Here is a 14785-nt window from a genome sequence, read left to right as displayed (position 1 = left end):
GCTGTTGCCCCGCCTTGGTTTTGTGACGTGATGGTTGTATGATAAGGTGCCTCAGCTCACTTAATCCAGCCACTAGGAACCCCCCGTCAGTCCCCTCCCGCCAGCCAACCGGCCACTGCAACACCCCGTCAACTCATAGCTGTGACAAGACGACTTCGCCTGCGGCGTCTTGGCTGCCCGTTTCCTGTTTCGCAGTTATAATTGGGCAATCAGGTGGTTTTAGCCAGCCTCATACGCACTACTGGCAAGAAGGGGTTGCGTCACGCTACTTGATGCTCACTGTTTTCTGAACGCATTTCGTGTGAAATTTGACAAGAATCTCTTAATCAATAGAATCCCAACACGCCTTACCTGTCCGGGATCGGATCGGATGGGGACATCAGGGTCGCTAAGGGGCGGGTACTATCAAAAAACCCCAGTAAGACCGAAAGATACACCGGGTGGTTTATATGCCATCTGCAATATGCATTCAGAACGATTACCACATTTCTCAGACTACACAATTCAATCACCAGATAAGAAGCTTGAGAACCAAAGTTTGTGAGCGACTGCGATTTAGTGCTGTTTTTTGACAAAAGAAGACGTCGGTAATAGGATAACAAAAAAAAATAGAGAAACCCGCCCAATTCGGAATTCCCCCATATTTACACTCCGGACGCCTGTAGCCATTCCAAGCATCCGGTGCTGTTTGTAGCCGTTGAACAAAACCCTTTGAAACCTCTCGAGTAAATCTGTGTAACGCCGTCCGCATGTCTGCCATGGTGTAAGACCTGCGACCTATCCCGGTCCTTGCCAAATAGCAGACCAAAAAAGAAGCAACCAAAACCAAAATGTATGTGTTTAGCTGAGGCGAATATGGTCGTCGTCGCGGGCCGCGAGGCGGGTGTCGACGTCATCGGAGGCGTTGGTCAGGGACAGGTAGGCCGTCCACGCGATACCAATGGTAGAAACAAAGGGCTGGAAAGAAGCATGGTCAGGACATTGCTTTGTTTAGGCAGAGGATTCAGTATTGGGGCTTTACGTACCAGCTGGAACTGCACCGGCATGAGGCGGAAGTTGATGATCTGTACGGCAGGCCACACCACGAAGTTGGCCTTGAGCGTCGGGACGTACATGTCGCGAAGCTTCTGGTAAACGGCACGGCGGCCACCGCCCTCGGCGACAGTCATGACGGAGAAGAAGCAGGCGAGACCGAACGGCGCAAAGATGAGCTGATCAAATGCGACTCTCTTCATGGCGGGAACAAAGGCGCTGGTCTTGGTAATAGGGAACGTCGAAGACAGGAACTTGAACCACCGGAACTGCAGAGGCGCCATGGCGAAACCGTAGGCCATAAAGCGGGTGAGGCGCTCAAAGTCAAACGGCGGCGGAAGGACCTTGGACTCGGGGATCAGGTCCTTGTCGAGGAAGGGGTTCTTTCGGTCGAGCTCGTGGATCTCGATGGCGACGCTGTCATCCTTATCGACGCCTCCAGGCTTCCTGAGCGCCTTCTGGCGGAACGCCGTAATCGTTTGGGCTGTCGTATCGGCAATTCCACCAAGGATGGCGTTGGTCACCATCATAGTAAGAACTGTTGGAAACGAAAAGAGTCAATATCAAAACGTATTGTGGGCAGCGGGTTTTTGGAGGTGTAGGAGTTCGTTGCAACGTACGTGGGCGTTCATCGTAGTACTGGTTGAACCGGGCGGTCAACCTGGCGACAAGCGCCATCTCGATAAAGATGACGATTGCGTGAAGCAAGGGCTAAATTAACAAGCAATACAGGTCAGCCAAAGAACGCACTGAGATGCTCCGGCGTTGGCAGTAGATGCGATGTAATTCAAGAAAAGGTGAGGCGCATCATGTGGAATGATATGGACAGGCAAGACATGCCCGGTTCAAATTCAGAGATGGATTGCGAGGAATGCAAAGGCGTGGGGGAGCAGATGGGAGATGATGGTATTGATGCGAGTTGAATGTGATTGGAAGGGAATGGCATACAAGACGTCCGAAGAGATATTTGCCGTTGAGGGTTCGGACAATGCGACGGCGAGAGAGTTCCCACGACATGGTGAAGGAGATTAAGAGGGTGGAATGCCGGGCGGCGATGCTTCTTTTTCTTCTTGCGCCTTCTTTGGCTTGGATCGAGGATCGACTCGTCAAAAGGTGCGGGCGGTCCTGAGCTCCTGTTTTTTTTTTTTTTTTTTCCTCACAATGAGGTAACAAGGTAGGTAAGGCGCTTGTGCACAAACAGGGGACGCTCTCTCTCTCTGTCTCCCGGTTTTCTGCAGCACTTTTTGATGCTTCGGTAGGCTTCGAAGCTGGAGACGATGACGACACAGTAGCCAAAGGCTCTCTGGGTGGCGCTGACGATGATTGGCCGGATCCGATGATAACGGCGTCAGGCTACGGAGGCTTTGTTCCACTGGCGGCTTGGAGGGGACGGACGGGGGAGGGGGGAGAGCAAATCCTCTAAGCTATTACGAGAGGACAAGGTAACGCGGAGGCAGAATGGGCGTGAGAAGAGAAAGGAACCGAAACAAAATTGAGTAGCTAGGGGAAAAGAGAAAGAGGAAACGCAATCACCACTTGGCAAATGTACGTAGGAGTGATGTGTTTTTAGATGGAGATGCGAAGGATGTCGAGAGCAAAAAAAGATGGGGAAGGTCGATTTAGATGCCAACTAATCCCGGTAACACACACTTCAAGAGACGCAGGGCCTCCGAGAGCGCAAACTGTCTTCTGGCGCTACTATGTACACCTCTGCTGCTTTGCGTGCTTCATGAGGAACAAGACCAGGAAGGTATTTTGCTCTGGGAAGCATTGAAATCCATTTAGGGGGGAGGGTGAGAGCAGAAAACAATGGGGCGAAAATGCAAGGAAATGGCAAAAAAAGCTATACCATAGTAGTGTCGGGCGGAGTTTCGGAGCACGCCACAGCGCTCAAGACACTTAAACACTGTGGTACTGTGTGTCCAGGAGCGGAGACAGAGCGTCCTTCCCGTCCAATACCCCACGGTTTACTGGGGCAAATTGGGTAGGCAGAGCACTACGTTTGGCTTGGTTGGGACGTAAATGACAGTGGTAGGCTGGGCTGACTGACTGACTGGCGCACCTGGCGGTAGCTCTATTTCCGGCTGCCGGATGGCTGCTGATGACATAATCCTCTCTAGTGAAGATAGGCGGTGACTGCCGGTACGTATAGCGGACTCGCCCATGACCCGATGACCCCGACCGTACCGAAGCACGCTGTCGTTATACCGCACAGTGCGCACTCATGACCCAGCCCCCCTTCCATCCTCGTCTCTACCCTCCATCTTCCATCTCCATCTCGGCGTCGATCACCGAATCCCTACTTCGGACTATACTTGGGATGCCTGGCCACCACACTCCCATTGTTCCAACAGAAACCGTTTGCATTGAACCCCAAACACGCCCTCTCTTTCCCGATCAATGCTCCCCGTTTCATCATCACTTTTGATCGTGGGGTAACCGCTGCTGTTCAGGGACGAAAGCGGCTGACGTCCTGGGAACGCCGTCCTAATTTGACTTCTGACAGCTTTCTTGGAACGCAGTCCATTCCATGCAACAAGAAACTACATGCATGGCTGAGCTTGTCAGCAGTAGCACTACGTCGTGTGTGAAATTCGAGGCTTGCGCTTGTAAACACAAATAGGGGTCCCCCGCAGGCGGGATAAACCTGGACAGTTCTATGCATTCGTCATGTTTCGTTGTTTTAATACCGTCCTTCTTGTTTCCTCCTCGTCGTTTCTTCAGATGAATAGCATCCTCGAACTGTTTCCCGTCAACTACACGTTGATTCTGGTTTCTTTAATGTGTGCTTCACGGGTGCACGTTGGCCGTCAACCTCGGTACCAGAACCCTCGCGCTCTCGAGTCCCGAGTGGCGAGATGTTGAGAGATTCGCGCGTCATGCTGAGAGTCGAAGAAAATGATTCCGTGACTTGCTGCGTTTCAAAATTTGGTCCTGTTCAAGAGCACAACAACGAGCTTGCTAGATGTGGCCGGTTGTACGCATCCGGCTGAGCTGTTGAGTTGGAGGCCTTGGATATTCTGATAGAACACAACTCGCTTTTAGGTCTTACCCGGACACTGAGACTTCCTCAGCTTGAGATAGCTCGACTTGTCTTCCCAGATTTGGCAACCCTCGGTGAGATGATCGAGGGTTCTATGGACGGCAACGTAGCGAATTATAAGGCTCGAACAATAACAACAGACATGGGCACCATCTTACACGTAGCGACAGGACAGGGTCTGATTTCATAACTTTGAGGTTCACGTCTTCGTTTCCACTTCTGGCAGTGTTCCTACGGTTGAATTGCGCTTCAAAATCTCAAAATGTATTGCCAGAGGCAACATCTAAGTTGCAGACTGTTGAATTATGTAGAGCTTTCTGAACCGTGGTTCCTTCAACCCGGAATGCATTTGCTTTTTTTTGTCATATACCGAACAATTCCGTTATTTATGCTCGACAAACCGTTCAGTCACTGCCTCTTAATGCCCAAAACTGTGGACAAACACATAGTCTTTTTCTACTGCCGCGCATGACCAGCGTCAAAGTCTCCTCGGCTCCTCATCCCAGCTATATTACAGCTTTGACATAAACCTCTCAACACGGTCTTCCCGGCGCTTGGCTGCGCGAAAGCCTATGTAATGTGAATGAGGACCTTAATTGCGATAGTCCACACCCCTCCGACTATCAATAGAAATGACGAATCGACAGACCCCAAGACGGATGTTTGAGTTTACGTTACGGGCTATGTCATCCCGGCCGAACTCCACTTCCAAACCAACTGAGAAAATCTAATAAAGTTAAAAGACATCACTACGACTACGATGGCATGTAGTTGCTGTTCTTGGCAACTTGGAAAGCGGAATTTGGAAGAGATTCTTGGTGCATACGATGCTGACGATCTTTTCGAAATACTGATACCGAAAGACAGCACAAGCTTTTTCAAAGCATATAACGTAGTAGAACCAAGTCAATTAACTTAACTATCCTTATGTCGAGTCAGACGCGCAGTGTCGTCCATTACAAGTACACATTCACCGACGGCCGCGAGTATCCCACCGTCTTCGGCCACGCGCTGTAATCGGGCTCGAAAAGGATGGCATCGTTACACGCGCTGCCCAGGGACGTGTTGTTGAGCCAGGCCGGCTCCCAGTACCACACGCCCTGTCCGAGACCGTTGGGCACCTCGCGGACGATTCTCAGAACCTCGCCCATCCACTCAATCTGGCCCTCGACGCTGTAAGGGATGCTCGGCTCCGAAGAAGGCGGGATCGGGTTCCATTGACCGTTGCAGATGGCCGGGTAGTCGGTTTCGACGACCTGTTGCGGCTTGTTGTACTTCTCGCCCATGACGCGGAGCGTGGTCTCGAGGTTCTCGAACGTGGCGGATGTGCCGTAGAACGGGTAGAAGCTGTAGCCGAACACGTCCCACGCGGACAGCGGCACGTCGTTCTCAACAAGCGCGCCGTACCATCGCTCCTGCAGCGTCAGGTTCCAGCCGTTGTCAATGTGCAGCATGACCTCTGGCTTGGGCACCCCGGCGCACGTTGCGTCCTTGACACCAGCGCGAGCCGCCTTGTAGAGCGTAGCCAGACCAGCAAAGCTCTCGACAAGCTCCGACCATGGCTCAACGTCGACATCAACATAGCCAATTGGCCACAGCAGACCGTGACGGAGCTCATTTCCGAGGGATACGAGGTCGAGCTTGACGCCGGCTTCGTTAAAAGCGACGAGCGTCTCGCGGACGTACGTCCTCAGTCTACCAGCCAGGGGCTCCAGCTCCGTCGGCCACGCGGCAGGAATAGGCTGCTTCTGCGGGTCCGCCCACCAATCGGTGAAGTGGTAGTCGAGGAAAATGCGTTGTCCCTTGTCCTGGAAGCGCTTCGCGAGCGCAATCGTGTAGTTGAGGCCGTAGGTTCCGTCGGGAGGATCGACCCAGAGGCGCAGACGGACACCGTTCATACCGCCGTCAGCCAGAATGTCGTCGGCGGGTCGCTCGATGTTGCCGCGTGCCGTGTCGACGAAGATGTTCTGAGACTCTTCCAGCATCTTGAGGGAGCTCAAGTCATGTCCCTTGTAGAAGAAGGGCTTCTCGGGGCTGGCACTGCGTTTGCTTTGTTAGACGATATCTCAGCATCAGACCTCTTCGTAACTTACTTGCTGTCCACAGCAGCGGGTGCCGCTGTAGCCAGGGCCGTTAGGCCAAGCAGAGAGAAGAGCCGGGGCGCGATCATGGTGAAGTGATGACACACGATGCCTTGCACAAGCTCTTTGCATTCACATAGAGGGAGCTTGCCATTATATATGGCCCTCATTCATTCACCGCTTCACGTGCCGGCGGGCGCCGAACCATGGTTCTGTATGCCAAGAGCAAAATAAACGCAACCGAGCTGTCATGAGTTCGGCAATCTTTTTCTTTTAGTTTATCCCTCAATTCAACGTGAGGACTCGCGGAAGATCTCGTAGTGGTGTAACTGGAGACGGCCCGGTTGCGGGGGCTGGGGTTCATCGCGGGGTTGCCGGGGACAGACCCCATCTTTGACCCATTGACCATTGGTGCGCCTGGAAAATCCCCCTTGTCCCTCCCGCATTTTCGGGCAATGTGCCTCCAACAATTTATTGTGTCACTCGTCACTAGCCATGGTTGGGGGTGGAGATGGAATTGGAGAGAAAATATCGACGAGAGGTCTAGACCGTGGAACTGCGGTTTAGGCCGAGGTATCTGATTCGATCATGAAAGTTGTATTATGTGGTGTGATACGGAGGCTGGTAACGACAAGCCTTGGCCTCGGACATCTAACCTTCTGTCAATACTCGGGTCCAGTCGAACTTCCTCCATGTCCTCTTGAACCCCTCGACTCTACGGTCGCCCCTGTTCCACCGGCCTTGCTTCTTAATCACGTCTGGCGCTACGTCCAAAATACCTCCAATGATTTCTCTCGCGAATAGATCACCTCTTGGCCAGCGGTTAGAGTTCTCGACAATGTGCCCAAGACCGCCATCGAGCGTGAACCAGGCATGGAAGTAGGGCATCTCCTTGGCAATGCTGCGTCGGAACGCCATCCTACCCATACCGTCACGGGCCTTGGCGCCAGTGTCGATGATCTTCTTGTGTTGCGACCACTCGTCGTCTGTAGTGAGGAAAGCCTCCTTGAAATACGCCGGCGCCGTAGCACCTTCCTCATAAGGAATTGGCACTGCCATCATAGCGGCGTGAAGATGCCTCTGCGGTGTGGCAGCATTCTCGTAGAAGATCACCTCTTGTCCTTTTTCATGATACATTCTCGTGAGTGACTTCATGAAATTGCGGATCTCCTCCCACTCGTCATCGTCGCATTCCAAGAGGTTCTTGCGATGGGCAATGGGCGTGATGACCGCACCACCCTCGCTGATCTCGGGCTCGGTAGGCAACGTGAGGAACACGCGAGTGCCGAGGGAGATTACCGGCGCCAGAGGCGGTTGTCCCTTGTCTTCGTGGTGACAGAGCGGGCAGTTGTCCAAGATCCGCGACACCTTCTGATACTCGTTGACGGCAACGTTCTTCAGGTTGATCTCTGATTTGTGAACTCTCTTGGCAAGCTTCTCTGCGTTTTCGTCCATGTAATCCAAGTCGTTATCGAATTTGCCGTCCTTCGCAATACGCTCAGCGAGTCGCATACCCTCACCACCCGCTTGACCGCGCGTCCTGCGCTCCTCACGAACCATATCCTCAATTGACATGTCCTCGTTTGCCTCCACATTGCCACGATCTATTCCCCGCTTGGTTTCCACAGCCTTAACCTCGCCTCGCGATCCTGCCAGCATTCGGTTGTCCATGACGCCAAGGACGACAGACTGCGGTCCGTTCGTGGCAAAACTAGCTGCGGCTTGGTTGTATTCGGCTTCCAGCTTCGCAGCATCGGGAGCACGACGAAGCTTAGCCTTCATCATCTGTGCCCGCATTCTGTTCAAAGCTGTTTGGTCGATAGGGGTATGCATCATGGCATCATCGGGAATGACGGTGCCCTGTTCGATATCTTCCATCGGGCCTGAGTCAGCGACCTTTGTCTCCGGGCGGTGCTTTTCCATGCGTTCGCGATACAAGTCGCCAGTGGGCTTCTCCTTTCCCACGTAGCCCTCGCCATACACCTTGCGCCGGTCGATCTCAATCTTCTCTTCCCTGGCGTCGTCGAACTCCTGCAAATCGCCAAACCTCTCCAAAGCGACATCTTCCACAGACCGCCCCGATTCCTCGGCCAAAGTGTAGACGCCCTTGAGTTTGGTCATACGCCACTGAGAGCCGCTGTCTCCAAATGTGTAGTTGATTGTCCTTTCCTTCGGCGGTAGCTTCTCGTCTAAAGTCGTAACGTTGCTCAGATCCCCAAAATCGCGATTAATTTCTCGGTCATGGACCACCCTGACTGGCTCCTCCTTCGGCGGTGGTGGCTTAGCGCTATTGTCTTTGCGCTGAACGTATTCGATTTCGAAGGCCGAAGGCGTAGTCATCCAGGAGTCGCGTACCAGCGGCGTCGAGGGTTTTGTCTCTTCAGGGGCTTTTTCCTCATCGGGTAGAGGCAAATCCTCCTTCGGATCGGATGTCTTCTCGTGTTTCCCGTCACGTGGTTCATCGTCTCTCTCCCTGTGTCTCCTCGACCGTCGCTCCTCGTCGTCTCTTGAATGGCGAGATCGCTTATGTCTATGTCCATCCTCTTCATCATCGTCGTGCCGTCGCGATCTATGATGGCGATGGCGATCATGATCACGATTGCGGTCGCGGTCGTGGTCGCGGTCCCTGGCACTATCCCTATCCCTATCGTGTTCGCGTTCTCGACGTCTCTCAGATGACCTATCGCGGTCGCGGTGGTGGTGATGGTGATGGCGCTGTTTCTTTCTCTGCCTACGTTCCTCCTTGTCGCGTTCAATGCGCTCTCGCTCGCCTTTCTCAGCTGCGAGAGCCTTCTCAAAGTCATCGAGGCCATCCATGGCTCCTATCTACCGCCGATGGGTTGGTGTTGTAAGCAGACAGTTGAATAACAATTGAAAGCAAGGAAGCTCGCGTGGTCAGGTCAATCAAGACTGCAAACGAATTATCGATGCAGGTTGGACGTCACTTCCAGCACGGACCATCTAAATTTTGGAAAGGAACAGGGGGGCGCTGATTAGTAGTTTACAGGGGCCTTGTCCACTCTAACGCCCCGCGCGGGGCATCCAGCTCTTTCTAACTCTTCCAGAACTTTTTTCTAGCGACCGAGAACATTCCCCGTTGAAGCCGACTCTGACTACACCATCTGTACCAAAAAGAAAAAATGGCTTCGACTTCCTCAACCACGCCCGCTCCGGCGACCAATTCGCCGGTCTCTATTGTCGTTGTCGGCATGGCCGGTAAGTGTCTTCTGTCACTACTATAGACTCGGCTTGAATTCCCGCTGACCAATACCGCCTCCAGGCTCTGGCAAGACCACCTTCATGCGACGTATCAACTCATATCTTCACGAGAAGAAGGAGCCTCCTTATGTGATCAACTTGGACCCTGCAGTTCTCAACGTTCCTTTCGAGAGCAACATCGACATTCGCGACTCGGTCAACTACGAGGAGGTCATGAAGCAGTACAACCTGGGCCCGAACGGTGGAATCTTGACGTCGCTGAACCTCTTCGCCACCAAGGTCGACCAGATCGTCAACCTTCTCGACAAGCGTGCAGCGCCAGACCCGGAGAACCCAGACAAGACGCCTATCAAGAACATTCTCGTCGACACTCGTGAGTTTAAACCAGCTATACCTTCGTAAGCTTGTGCTGACATTGTCGTAGCCGGCCAGATTGAGGTCTTCGTTTGGTCCGCCAGTGGTACCATTCTCCTTGAATCTCTTGCTTCCTCCTTCCCGACTGTTATCGCCTACGTTATCGACACCCCGAGAACCACGTCTACAAGCACCTTCATGAGCAACATGCTGTACGCCTGCAGTATCCTGTACAAGACCAAGCTCCCCATGATTTTGGTGTTCAACAAGACCGACGTGCAGGACGCGACCTTTGCGAAGGAGTGGATGACCGACTTTGAGGCGTTCCAGGAGGCCCTCCAGCGGGACGAGATGAGCGACGTGATTGGAGGCTACGAGACGGCAGACGGCGGCAGCGGCGGCACTGGGTACATGGGCAGTCTGCTCAACTCGATGAGCTTGATGCTGGAGGAATTCTACTCCCACCTCAGTTTCGTGCCAGTCAGCTCTCGTCTGGGCACGGGTATGGACGAGTTCTTTGAGGCGGTGCAGGAGAAGGCGGAGGAGTTCAAGCAGGACTACCTTCCTGAGCTGCAGCGCAGGCGGGAGGAGCGTGAGGAGCAGAAGCGCAAGACTCGCGAGCAGGAACTTGACAAGATGATGAAGGGCATGTCGGTGGATGCTGGCAAGAAGCCCCAGGTTGTCAAGCCAGATGAGGAGGATGATGGCATCGATGTTGTCAGCGATGTGGACGACGACGAGATGCCAGATGACGAGGATGACAGGGAAGGACTACAGGCCCGCTACGAGGCAGCCATTGAGGCCGAGGGCGAATCTATCATGGCGGAGGGCAGCTTCGCCAAGTACCTACACACGCGCCAGTCGTAACAAGGTTGGGGACAGTTATGCACATAGAATGAATCTCGGGCACAGGGGATGGCGTTTTAGAAGGTTGCTGCATTATCATGAGATACCTGGAAAAGGAAGAACAGGTGCACAAGATGCCTTGCTCTATGAATTGATTTTGAACCCCCCCAAAGCCCCTAAACTCCTGGAATCTCTGCGTGTTTGCGACGCTGTTTCGGTTGTGTAGCCCCTAGCGTGCCATGTTTTGAGATCCTCCACATGAGGCTTGCTTTCCTCCGCCACGCCCGTCGTCCTTGTTCGCAGCCAGACGACGTCAAATCGCGGGACTATGTCTCAAACCCCTAGCCGCTCTCCAAGACATGCAAATGACGGGACCCCTGTGGCCCTCCTTCGCTCATCGCAGCTCCGCCCCCTTCCTCAAGCACCATCATGACCTCAAGCCATTCCTCGTCATATCATTTTATCTCGCCTCAAACTGAACCATTCTGTAAAGAGTCAGCGCGTGCGCACTTCACGGCAAAACCACCACCGCGGCAAAAAAAGACTCACCTCTTGGTGCGCTCCTTGTACAGAATACGGCAACCGCACTCCTTGCAGCGGATAGGGTCGGCGCGGCGCAGCTGAAACTTGAGGCCGCAGTCTCCGCAGAGGTACTGCATCTGGGGGCCCTCGTTGCCGTAGGAAGAGTAGGCAGCGGCGCTGGGGGCCGAGTTGGCGCCGGCGGTCGGGACCTGGTAAGCTTCGCGGGACATGTTTTCGTTTGGTGAATCTGACGGAAAGGTTATCGGTCGTTGCGAGGGGGAAACTGGCTTGCGACGGTGTTGGTGGATGCGACGGGTAGAGGGAGGCGAGGCAATCGACGATTTTCTTTTCTGGCGGGACGTGGATTGGAAATGCAGGGTGGGCTGGATGACAATTTGTTAGGCGGTGAGGCGCAAAGACGGCAGAAAAAGCAAGGACGTCCTTGGGCGGTGTGAGCGCCCGGCGGGTGTGGGGCTTGGGGAAGGTTGAGAGGCAGAGAGAGAGAGAGAGAGAGAGAGATGACAGCACCTCCGGTCCGGCCCACTTCCCGAGGTTAATGTTAGTGGTACGGATATCGGATATCGCTGCGGGCGCGGGAAACAAATCTTGGGGAGCATGCACTGGGCCAATCTTCGCGTCATCTCTCCCGTAAACTTTGCAAAGCTTGAGGAATTGATTGTTTTTCAAGCTTGGCAGCACACAAACACACATAGCAATCTCCTGTGATAAAACCAAACTTGAATTCAAGGGGCACTAGATAGCATTGCCGCCCTCCGATAATGCAAAAGGGCCTCCTCCGACGCTCGACATCGCATCCCCACGACAACGCATCTCTGGTCTGCCGCCCATCATGACACCGGCCGCCTTCGACTCGGGCGTAGAGCCCCCGGAATCGAGCTGCCCCTTTTGCATTATCGCAGACGAATACCCTTCCTACGACCCGTCCGACCCCCCGCAAGACGACGCGACGCTGAACCCGAATAGAGTCAGTACGCCGGCCTTCGTCGTGCTCTCGACGCCGACCCTCATCGCCTTCCTCGACATCCTCCCGCTGTCGCGCGGTCATCTTCTCCTCTGCCCGCGCACGCACCGTCCGAAGCTGACCGATGCTTCACCGGAAGAGTCAGCCGAGATGGGCCGGTACCTGCGCATTCTTTCCAACGCCCTCGCGCGCACGACGGGCGTAGAGGACTGGAACGTTGTGCAGAACAACGGGGCGGCCGCTGCGCAGGTCGTCATGCACATGCACTTCCACCTCATTCCGCGACCCGAGATCCGTGCCAGCGGCCGGTACAGCGAGAGCTTCACCATGTTTGGGCGAGGACGCAGGGAGGAGCTGGACGAGGAGGATGCCGAGCACTTCGCCAAGGATCTGCGGGAAAACGTGGCTGATATTCTACGGGAGGAGGCACATAAGTCTAAGCTGTGAAGACGAACACTTTTCTCTCTTCTTGCAAATTTTTTATAATAATTTTTTTTTTATTCATGTATGGATTTTAAGATCCTGCTGCATCAAATGTCGCAGCGAGTACGGATAGTTTTACGCTATAGCGTCTTTTGTTTTGTTCGTCTACTCATTATGTGAGTCTACCCAAACTCACTCCCCTTTCGCATACCCAAAAATCATTGCATTTACTCGTCGTCGCCGAAGAAGACCTTGACACCGTCAGGCAGGAAGGTGCCGTCGCAGACCTTGAAACGGTCGGGAATGGCGGAGATCTTGTTGATCTCATCCTCGGTCAGGGACCAGCCGTCAAGGTCGAAGTTGGCCTTGATACGGCCCTCAGAGACGGACTTGGGGATAACGCTGGTGCCGCGGGCAAGACCCCACTGAAGGAGGACCTGCTGGGGAGTGCGACCCTTGGCCTTGGCGATCTCGAGAAGAGTCTCGTTGGAGTAGAGGGGAGAGTCGGTGCTGCCGAGGCAGGAGTAGGCAGTGGCGTGGATGCCCTTGGACTTGCAGTACTCAAGGAGCTTGGGGGAGGGGTTGCAGGGGTGGAGCTCGATCTGGTTGACGGCGGGGACGATCTGGGGTATTTGTGTTAGTGTCTAAAGATGGCACGCACGACAGAACAGAGACGAGAGGTCACATACGGTGGTCTGGGGGTCGTTCAGGAGACGCTCGAGGTGGGTAAGACCGAAGTTGGAGACACCAATGTTGCGAACCTTGCCGGTACCGACAAGCTTCTGCATCTCGTGCCAGGTCTTGACGTAGTCCCAGTCGGGGTAGTGCTTCTTCAGGTCCTCAGGGTCGGTGGAAGAGGGCCAGTGCATGAGGTAGAGGTCGAGGTAGTCGGTCTGGAGGTTCTCGAGGGACTTGGTGATGGCCTCCTGGACGCGCTTGTGCCAGGGGTTGTCGAGCTTGGTGGTGAGCCAGATCTGCTCGCGGGGAACGCCGGAGGCCTTGATGCCATCACCGACCTCCTTCTCGTTGCCGTAGGCGAAGGCGGTGTCGATGTGGCGGTAACCGTGCTTGAGGGCGATCTCGACGGCCTCCTTGACCTGGTTGGGCTGGGACTGCCAAGTTCCCAGGCCAATGGCGGGGATCTTGTCACCCGTGTTGAGGGTGAAAGTGCGGCTGAAGAGAGGAGTCAGTATTGTAATTGTAAGAGTTGCGGGTGGTGGTAGAGAAAAACAATCAAGGAAGAGAAGTTGTGGTGGTAGCGGTGTTAGTGTTACTTACGTGGTCTGCTTAGTGTCGGCCATGGTTGATGTCTGTTGTAGATCTAGACGGGGTATCTTGGAAGAAAGAAATCAAATGGTCTTAAGTGACAGAAAGACGTGAGATGAGAAACAAGAGAGCTATCATGGACTGAGAGACACGGGACATGGGAGCTCTTTTGTACCCTCATCGAGAGGGACACAGAGCCAGTAGATCAACGTAAGCAGAAGGGGGGGAATGCTATACCGGGGCCCCAGCAAAAGGGCAACAGCTGGAGGAGCTAGACGAGCCGCTCGGCATCCTTTGCATCGCCGCTTCTGCAACGTGTTGGGCTTGAGGAGGACCTTTTCTTTCGGTCAGAGAGAAGGTACATCCGACGCGGCATGAAAAAAGTGGTAGAGGAAGGTCCAATCCATTGAGGTGTAGTACACTACACGTACATGGAAACTGCGTCCCCCGCCAACACCCCTGATCCTGCCTTGCCCGGGAAGCATTGCCCCTCCCCCCACCTGGTTTGTACCAGGGAATGACGCAGTAAATGGCAAGGGCTTCAGATGCGTGTGCGTGTTGGATGCGCTTATAGTACTACACATGTATGTACACTATATTTGCCCACTAACTATGTACGTACTGCATGCAGTATGCGCTGGGTGGACAGGGAGGGGGGCCTTTGATATGCCGCCCTATCGGCGTCCAGCCTCCTGTCACTTACAACCACCATTCCGCAAACCTCCTTTGAGGGTGGGGATTTTTTTCTCGAATCCTATCCACGCATGGCAATCTGGTTTGTCCTTTTTGCCATCTTTCATCGGCCACTACTCCCAGTAAAGGCAAGTCCAGGAGTTGATGGAGAGAGGGGAAGCCACAGAAAGACACCGGAAACTGGCCGGCCGTCTGTCTTCCTCAGTTCATAGCCCACTTGCCACCAAGATCGTCTTGTTTACTATTTGCATCGTCTCAACATCTGACAGGGATCGCGATAACATGGAGGGGCAACAGTGGAGGGGGAAAGGGGGGGCCCCGGAA

At 54.0% G+C, this 14785-nt stretch overlaps 7 protein-coding genes across 7 annotated transcripts; 2 read left to right on the top strand and 5 right to left on the bottom strand.

Annotated features, from left to right (window-relative positions):
- Window positions 1-840: 840 nt before the first annotated feature.
- CTRU02_208047 (integral membrane mpv17 pmp22) lies at window positions 841-2049 on the bottom strand (the record flags this gene model as incomplete). The annotated part of the gene is made up of 4 exons (XM_036729192.2): window positions 841-957; window positions 1026-1570; window positions 1653-1743; window positions 1981-2049. The coding sequence occupies 4 exons, from the start codon at window positions 2047-2049 to the stop codon at window positions 841-843; spliced, it is 822 nt and encodes a 273-aa protein (XP_036579024.2).
- A 2982-nt stretch (window positions 2050-5031) lies between these two features.
- CTRU02_208046 (arabinogalactan endo-beta-galactosidase) lies at window positions 5032-6326 on the bottom strand (the record flags this gene model as incomplete). The annotated part of the gene is made up of 2 exons (XM_036729193.1): window positions 5032-6115; window positions 6169-6326. 2 exons carry the CDS (start codon window positions 6324-6326, stop codon window positions 5032-5034), a joined length of 1242 nt encoding a protein of 413 aa, XP_036579025.1.
- A 481-nt stretch (window positions 6327-6807) lies between these two features.
- CTRU02_208045 (cell cycle control protein) lies at window positions 6808-8973 on the bottom strand (the record flags this gene model as incomplete). The annotated part of the gene is made up of 1 exon (XM_036729194.1): window positions 6808-8973. The coding sequence occupies one exon, from the start codon at window positions 8971-8973 to the stop codon at window positions 6808-6810; it is 2166 nt and encodes a 721-aa protein (XP_036579026.1).
- A 323-nt stretch (window positions 8974-9296) lies between these two features.
- Window positions 9297-10596, top strand: CTRU02_208044 (GPN-loop GTPase; the record flags this gene model as incomplete). Its single annotated transcript, XM_036729195.1, has 3 exons — window positions 9297-9372; window positions 9437-9748; window positions 9800-10596. The coding sequence occupies 3 exons, from the start codon at window positions 9297-9299 to the stop codon at window positions 10594-10596; spliced, it is 1185 nt and encodes a 394-aa protein (XP_036579027.1).
- A 439-nt stretch (window positions 10597-11035) lies between these two features.
- Window positions 11036-11327, bottom strand: CTRU02_208043 (metallothionein-i gene transcription activator; the record flags this gene model as incomplete). Its single annotated transcript, XM_036729196.1, has 2 exons — window positions 11036-11060; window positions 11125-11327. 2 exons carry the CDS (start codon window positions 11325-11327, stop codon window positions 11036-11038), a joined length of 228 nt encoding a protein of 75 aa, XP_036579028.1.
- A 620-nt stretch (window positions 11328-11947) lies between these two features.
- On the top strand, window positions 11948-12526 carry CTRU02_208042 (HIT domain-containing protein; the record flags this gene model as incomplete). Its single annotated transcript, XM_036729198.1, has 1 exon — window positions 11948-12526. The coding sequence occupies one exon, from the start codon at window positions 11948-11950 to the stop codon at window positions 12524-12526; it is 579 nt and encodes a 192-aa protein (XP_036579029.1).
- Window positions 12527-12729: 203 nt separating this feature from the next.
- CTRU02_208041 (aldo keto reductase) lies at window positions 12730-13803 on the bottom strand (the record flags this gene model as incomplete). Its single annotated transcript, XM_036729197.1, has 3 exons — window positions 12730-13125; window positions 13192-13675; window positions 13781-13803. 3 exons carry the CDS (start codon window positions 13801-13803, stop codon window positions 12730-12732), a joined length of 903 nt encoding a protein of 300 aa, XP_036579030.1.
- Between the last annotated feature and the right edge of the window lie 982 nt (window positions 13804-14785).

The sequence above is a fragment of the Colletotrichum truncatum genome, assembly GCF_014235925.2.
Source record: "Colletotrichum truncatum strain CMES1059 chromosome Unknown Contig_0005, whole genome shotgun sequence".
In the NCBI taxonomy this organism is placed as follows: domain Eukaryota; kingdom Fungi; phylum Ascomycota; class Sordariomycetes; order Glomerellales; family Glomerellaceae; genus Colletotrichum; species Colletotrichum truncatum.
The sequence above is the reverse complement of the archived record's forward strand: the minus strand, read 5'-3'. Positions and strand labels throughout refer to the sequence as shown.